This window comes from Austrofundulus limnaeus, unplaced genomic scaffold, assembly GCF_001266775.1.
Source record: "Austrofundulus limnaeus strain Quisiro unplaced genomic scaffold, Austrofundulus_limnaeus-1.0 Scaffold638, whole genome shotgun sequence".
Taxonomy (NCBI): domain Eukaryota; kingdom Metazoa; phylum Chordata; class Actinopteri; order Cyprinodontiformes; family Rivulidae; genus Austrofundulus; species Austrofundulus limnaeus.
In genome coordinates, this window is record NW_013953040.1 from 121509 (window position 1) to 129299 (window position 7791).

The 7791-nt window shown below is 41.9% G+C and overlaps 1 protein-coding gene across 1 annotated transcript in view; it reads right to left on the reverse strand.

Annotated features, from left to right (window-relative positions):
- Window positions 1–7791, reverse strand: part of LOC106531466 (cullin-9) — a gene marked incomplete at its 5' end in the record, with an annotated part of 64270 nt that overhangs the window by 6103 nt on the left and 50376 nt on the right. Inside the window, 7 exon segments of the mRNA XM_014027340.1 lie at window positions 1622–1739; window positions 3062–3172; window positions 3632–3706; window positions 3873–3966; window positions 4035–4198; window positions 5507–5671; window positions 5745–5885. Of these exon segments, the coding sequence (XP_013882794.1) occupies window positions 1622–1739; window positions 3062–3172; window positions 3632–3706; window positions 3873–3966; window positions 4035–4198; window positions 5507–5671; window positions 5745–5885 (868 nt within the window).

The following is a 7791-nucleotide window of genomic DNA, read 5'->3' on the forward strand; positions in this document are numbered from 1 at the left end:
TTCGTACGAACCCTTTGTACGAACAAAAGGAAGAGAAATTTAGGAGAAGAATACAAACATGTTCTTGCATGAGGCCCAATGTCTTGTTTTCTCTGGTAGAGCAGCAGATAAACTGTTGAAACACTGGCAGTGTAGCAGAGTGAGGCATGATTAAAATCACCAGATATTGACACAAAGGCATTGGGGCTATAGCGAGATAAACAGAAAGGGTGATTAACTATTTCTGTCCTGAACTACACTTTACCTGTTGGAGCACCAGGTCAGTTATTGACCAACATTTATTCATCTTTTTAATTAGCCTCATATTTAGTGAAGTGAGGTCGGATGATATACAGTGAATTCTTATCTCAGACCAAAATACTCAAAGCTGAGGAACCAGCTTTGTCTTTGATGGTAATTTATTACAAAATATCAAGAATCGATTTCACTGAATCATGACTAAAACAGTAAAACAATGATACCAGGTCTTGTCACTGGAGATACAAAATTTCTTTCTGGGAGAAATATGTTTCCTGGACAGAGTGGTGTGGTGGTCTCAAACACACACAGGTGTTGTTTTCTCCCAGGCTCTGTCTCAATTGATGGGCTGGGTCCTCATGAGTATGTAGCCCAGCAGGACATGTAGGCCACATCCTCTGCTGGCTGTGTAGGCTGCTCAAACTGTAGTGAAATGAGACGGTCTACCCTTCACTTGACGTAAGTTTGTGTGACCACGTGTTACCCTGTTACCATAGGGATCAGTTTTATATCAGACATAAAATGCATCAGGATGTGTATTTACACGTCTTTTAACTGGAAGAATAACTTCACAGTTAAAACTTCACACATAAATAAATAACAAAACTAATAATTCAGGTTTAGCTCCAGTATCAGCACTTTCAGTTACATTTTTTTCATATAACATCTTATTGAAGCATGAATTTCATCAGCTAATTTGCTAAACTTACTTTTAAAAACAAATTCTTCTGTCCGAGGTGAATTTCCAAACTGTGCCGACTCGTTAAAATAATAAAAACTCCACCGTCTCTGTTTATTTTCACACTGAATCCTGGGATATACTTGGCCGTTGAGCGTACTACGACACATCCTCAGATTTACAGAGTTTGTCGGCCGCATGAGGAGGAGCCTATTTTTTTATTTTATTTTTACAATGAATCACAGAACATCCTGATGCATAGGTAGAAAAATCAAAAAGAAAAAATCAGTAGTTCCTCTGGATGGTTCTTCTTTAGTGAAATGTTTCATCTCTCCTCCAAGAGACTTCTTCAGTCTGATGAGTTTCAGGTGCACTCAGCCTTATAAGCTCCGCCTCCACATGGTGGACAAACAGGTTGGTCACATGTAAAAGAGGACCATTGACTAACAACAGGCTTGATTAGCTCTATTGTTCATAGAGGGTCATGTGCTCCATCACCTGACTATCATTGGGCCCTGATTCACACCTTTTGCTCACAGGGGGCGGAGTCATACTTGTAATAACAGCGTTGTAGGAGGAGGACAACTGGACACGAAGGCCTCCACCTCTGTGTAATGGTGGACGGTTTAGGCAGTGCTCCCTCCTAGCTGTGAAGCGTATTGATCTACGTAGCTGTAACTGTGGGGCGGTGCTGTGGAGACTCACCTAGCAGGATCTGCAGTGCGTTGGTGTGGAGGTCCAGAGCTTCAGTCTGCTGCTCCATCACATCCATCTTCTCAGTCTCCTGGTTGTAGTAGCTGTAAACACAGGAGTAGGCCAGCACCTGCAGACAGGACGTGGGGCACAGTTAACTCATAGAGCCCATCCTCAACAGGACCCCTGAAACAGAAACACTGGGAAGATCACTGATCACAGCTGATGATAGTTTTGTAGTCATCTTGTTGACAGTGTGAATCTCTCTCACTACTGATGACCCACTGAAGCTGCACCATGTTCAAACAGGCTCACCAAAACCTCACAGACAGGGTTTGGTGGATACCTTTCTGTTGCTCTGACAGCTGGGTGATTTCTCTCCGTGCTGCCTTGATCTTAGCTTTCAGCCTCCTCCTCCACGGAGGAACGTTCCTCACCACCAGCAGCTGTAGGTTTCATCTTATAGGATCTGAAGGATCAGTGTTTCTGGGTGTATACCACCTAATTATTCTGTGACGGTATCATTTCAAACTACTTAGCAATGCTGAAGCTTCTAGCTGCCTTTCAGAGGGTCATTTGACAGTTTGACCAGCATCCCCAGGTCTTCAGGTTCAGGTGCACTGAACCTTGTATCAGGTTCCTTAGGGCTATTCAATGGAGCATGTTTATCATATGGTGGGAATGATGGTTTATCTTCCCTGACCTGTCCTCTTGGCTCCTCACTAGAGCATCTTTGATGAACCTCATCAATCTCTAAGTGTGAGAGCAGCTTTTTATCAAGAATGTTGAAACATGCCTGAAGTTTCTTCTGAGTTGATCTGGACATTAGGTAGCGTTGGTCAATATTGGCACAAACTGTGGTATTTTGCCAGTAATGGTTAATGTGATTTATTGCCGTACCACCCTGAACACTCCCTCTGATCTGGGAAGCTAAGCAGGGTCGGGTCTGGTTGGAACGTGGATGGGGACTACCTGGAAATGCCAGGTGCTGTAAAACCCATGGAAGAGTTGTGCCCACATTGGAAAAACTAGCAAGAGAAAAGCGTTGACAGTACTAGGTCATAGGTAGCCTTCTAAAAAAGGATAATAAAGTAAAGAAAGAATTAATTTGATGATTAATCCCCTGCAGTCCATGGACACAGGCATGTCCTCGTCACATGAAAGATTTGCTCTCTGAGAGTCTGTTCCATTTGTGTCCAAAGTAAAGATTTTAAGTTGTACAGCAGTTTTTAAATTGTGTTTGTAAGAAATGTAAAAGCAGTGGTATGATAAATGATTTATGGCACTTTATTAAGAAATGTTCATCATGTTGGAAGTATGCTGCAGCTCGCTGAACTCAGCGTTGACTTCTAAAGACAGTGATGTTGCCAAACTTCATAAGATGACACAAACTTGTCATGTGGTCAGTATAGAGTACACAATGAGGAGGACCACTGAGGGAAAGGACGGTACCTTTCGAGCCTGGGCGAGGACTTTACAGGCGTCGATGACAAAGGTGAGAGACTTCATCTGCAGAGCTTCATTAATGGATGAAACTTTGTTCTCCAGGTTGGCAGCAAAATCCTGCAACACAAGGATATAAACAAGAAGTGGTTGTTCCTCTGGTGATCTGAGGACACGACAACATCTAAATGTTCTGATCCCTGCAGGAAACAGATGACAACACTGGAGTTATAAATGATAATCGTAGATCACAGATAGGCCAAACAACTGAACAAAACACCAAAAACACATTTCCTCAAAGCCAGTTTGAATCTGAAAAGGGCAGCACTGAGAAGTAGTGTTAGAAGCTCTGCAATGGGCTGCCATCTGACATCCAGGGAGCAACTGGAAAGGGCCTTGCTCAAGGGCCTACAGTGGAGCTCATATTACATGTGCCAGTCAGGGGATTCTAACTTGTGACCTCCTGATTATTCTATGACCTCTGCTCCACTGCTCCCTAAAACCTGACCAGGTTAGATGGTTTTCTGACCACCTGATGTCAAGGAGCGTGTGGAGGACACAACTCTGGGGTTCTGCTACCTTGGCTTGATGGTGGAAGGTGCATCTCTCGTTGTAATCCTGGAACTTCTTCTCCTGTCGAGCAGCTTTACTCACCTGCAGAATAAAACACACACACACAGCTCAGGTACAGTACATGTTCAGCCTTTTAACCAGTTTTACTGTTTCTGAGAAGACCAACAGAAAAGCTATCTAAACGTCAGCAGGTTGTCTGCTCGGCTCTGATTGGATGGAGTGGTCATGTGACAGTGCAGGCACCAACCATGGCAGAGCAGTTGTAGTAATCTTTGTGAGTTGGTTTCCAGGGTTTGAGGCAGCGCCAGCAGAATCCATGGTTACATTTGGCACAGGTCATGCTGAAAGCAGAGCAGAGACATTACTCCTCCTCCTCCTCTAACCCTCAGCCCTGCTCAGGGAGACGTACTGCAAGCAGCCCTCGTTCTTCTCGATCTGAGCCTGGCAGCTGGGGCAGCGTTTGGAGATCAGCTTGGCCAGGTGTTTGCTCTGAGCCTCCATGTTCATCCCTTCATAAAACCCTCCATCATCCATCCACTGAGACATGTGGCTGCAGCTGGCTGGGTAATGAGCCTGACGAGGAAAAACAAGGACCAGAAGCATTAAACCCAAATTACCCCACAAAACACAAGGTGCTGCAGGTATCACCTGAACAGGTATCATCTGTACCTTATGTCAGAGATTCTTAACCTATGAGCTGTGAGCGCCACCTCAAGGGCCTCAYAAGAACAACAGTTTTTAACTTTGGGCCACAGAGGGCCGTGGGACCACATTGATTTTGAATAAGGTGCAATACACTTTCTCACCACTAGTAGCAGTAGTGCACCACTCAGATGTTTAACAACTTTTTAATATGTAGAAGAAGAACCTTAGAAACCTGCTGAGAATGGAAACTTATTTTAAATGAAAAGTAGAAGAAAAATGAAAGTAACTCATCAAAAACACCAAAGTTTGTCACTAATATGAAGAGCAGCTTCTGGTTGTAAAAGTTTAAAAAGGCTTTATTTTCATTTACACTTTATCAAATTTATTTTTACATATTTTTTGAAACATTTACATTAAACAGTTTAAATGTATTTATTTTATGCCCACAATTTTATTTATTGAATCATCTATTTTTGTTGTTTATGTTAAAAATGTTATTTTTGTGTTGATAAGCCTGAGTGGTCTGTTGACTGATCTTTGTATTTGTTCTAATAATTGTTATGGGCAGGTTACAATATAAAAATGTTTGTTATAATCATGTCTTGTGATTATTTAACAGGAGTTTTACTTTTAAACTGTAAGTGTATTTAATTTAGTTATGTTAGTTATGATAGTTTAGTTATGATGTAAATACAATAAAAATTAAACCAAGATTTATAATAATTATCATTTTGATCCATATGTTAATGTCTGACTGGACCTCGTGTCACTTTATGTTCAATAAACTGGACCCTGAGGTCAAAAAGGTTTAGACCCCCTGGTTTATCTTATGTTAAGGTCCAGAACCGTTTCATTCAACCATTCAACCATTCAATTCAGTGATGTGAGATGATGATGTGAGGAACTAAAACATTTTATACACAATCCCTTCATTTCAGAGGCTCATATGTTATTGGTGAAATAAATGTAAATAAAATGTTCATTTCTATAACTTTCTTAAAAACCCTTTGTTGTTAATGACTGCTGAAGTCTTGATTTCATGGATGTCAGCAGACTCTGTTTGCTTCTTAATGCTGTGCCAGGCCTTCACTGCAGTGTGTGTGAGCTCTACACAAGTCTGACTGTAACCACTCACCTGAACTAAACACCTCTAATGTCTATGGAGACACTGTTTTCAGTGAGTTTAATCTTTGTTCTTTAACGTTCAGGTGTGTGTGTGTGTGTGTGATCTCTGACCTCAGGGAAGTTGCAGCTGAAGCAGGAGGACCAGCAGCACTTGGAGCAGGTGCCCATGCTGCCTGTGTTCTCCTTGCAGAGGATGCGGTCACAGCCCAGTGGGTTGGTGCACCAGGTCAGGTTGGAGCAGCACTCCACATATCCTCGCAGCAGGGCGTTGTCATACTGACAGGTAGGAGCAGGGCATCACACACCTGTACAGCTTACACTCAGGGACTTGTTTCTCTGACACCGTTACCTTGGCTATGGTGTCCCGGTCCGTCAGGATGCTGAGGAAGAACTGGGTCGTGGGCTGAGCCTGACAGTCTGTGATTGGACAGTCACAGTTCATCACCAGGTTCTGTTCGATCCGGGCCGTCAGGTACTCCTGCCAGCACGACTGTAAACACAGCAGAACCAGTCACATCAGAAACAAGATGTTTCTGACCTGGTGGCACCAAACAGACACGACAAACCATCCAAAACAACAACAACAACAACAACAACAACAACAACAACAACAACAACAACACACACCAGAGCAACATACGTACAAAAAACTTAAATCTATTAGACGTTGTTACACAAACACCTTACATGTGGTTGGTGGTATCAGTTTTTTCACTCTACCTTCCTGCTGAAGGCAGTCTCATGTAATTCAATGAGGAGTTGGACCAGTCATCACTTGTGTCTGACCAGTATACAGAGAACTGTAGGGGTGTAAGAAAATATCGATACACTGAAATATCGCGATATTTCATTTCCCGATACTGTATCAATATTCTAAAGCCCTGTATCGATTTTTAATTAAGGTTTAAAATGTCAACTTTCTTGCCAGCCGTTCATTTTTATGTTGTAGTTCAGCCTCTGACCACTAGTTGGCAGCAGTGAGCCAGACATTTGGCTCCTCTACCTCTTGAGCGCCAGAGAGTAAGGGTAGCATTAGCATGGTGAGTAAACATTAGCTTTTCTTTTTTTTTCAGTAAGAGCTTTTTATTTAATAGAATTTTTGGACAAAAAAAATCACAATACATCGCCTTGCTTACAGTATCACAATATATCAGGATATATCGTATCGTGACCCCTCTGTTATGATACGTAACGTATCACCAAATTCTTGCGAATACACAGGCCTAGAGAACTGGGGAGTCAGATTTCAGTGTTTGATGGTTGAAGCAAAGTGTAGCCTCAGAGTGCTTTTAGCACAAACAAGCAGCTGCTAACTTCTGACCAATCACACAATAAGGTTTTATGTGGAGACTTGTGACAGGAAGGGTGAAAGACTTGAAGCTGTGAACTGAATGATGTCATTTTAGTCATGAAACTACAACAAGAGGCCGTTCAGATGGAGCATGTGAAGGTTTGTAGTCTCTGCAGCAGGTCGTGGGGCTGCCCCGAGGTCTCCTTAAAGCTGCTGTATGTCGTTTCTTGTGTAGGGGTAACCCTGGTGAAATAAACATTTCTATTTTTTGTCTTTGATTTTGCTTTTACACTTATAAGAAGAAAGTCATTTTAAAGTTTGTTTCTATTTTCTTTAAGTGAATAGGACAATATGTTCTATATTTTTTCTTCATTTAATCTTCCATTAGAGGTTATAATCAATATATCATTACTCAAAGTTTTATTGAATTAATCTTTGCATCTTTCTCTTTATTCCAGAGTTTAACACTGTGAAGAAAAGAGTTGAAATGTGTTTTACTGTTTTTTCTTAGTACTGGTTTATTAATCATGTTTTTATCAGTTTTCTTAATTGGTTTAATGATTAATGATTGTGTACTATTAATTTTACTATTAATCCCTTTGTGCAAAGTGGTGGATGTGATGTATAACCTCAGTGAAGTGATTTTTAAGTACGACAGTTTAGTCTGTCTATTCAGACTTCCAAGGTCTTTTGCTGATAACACCAGCTGGTCGCAAGTGTGGGAAAAACAGATAGTTTTTCGTCTCGCTCTTTTTTTTCTCTCAAAGAACTAACTTTTCTGTTCACACCGTTGACACTCATTCTTGTTTTGTTCGTTTGAGTAAGGATGGTTCTGACTGGGTCTCTCTGAGGAGTGCGTGTCCATCTGGACACCTGTCTGGACAGAGTCTGAATGTTACTAACCTAATTTTACTGCCGAGAAGCGACTGAGACCAGCCGGGAGCCACTGAGGCTCGTTAGGGGTGAGACAAGGGTCTTCTCAACCCCCTGCTGTCATGACGGACATTATCCATCCTGGCGGACTTCGTGATACTGACACTCTCAAACCTTTCTACCTGCCTGCCTGTTCGGCTCTGTCTGAAGACATCTAAAGGTAGAACAAATG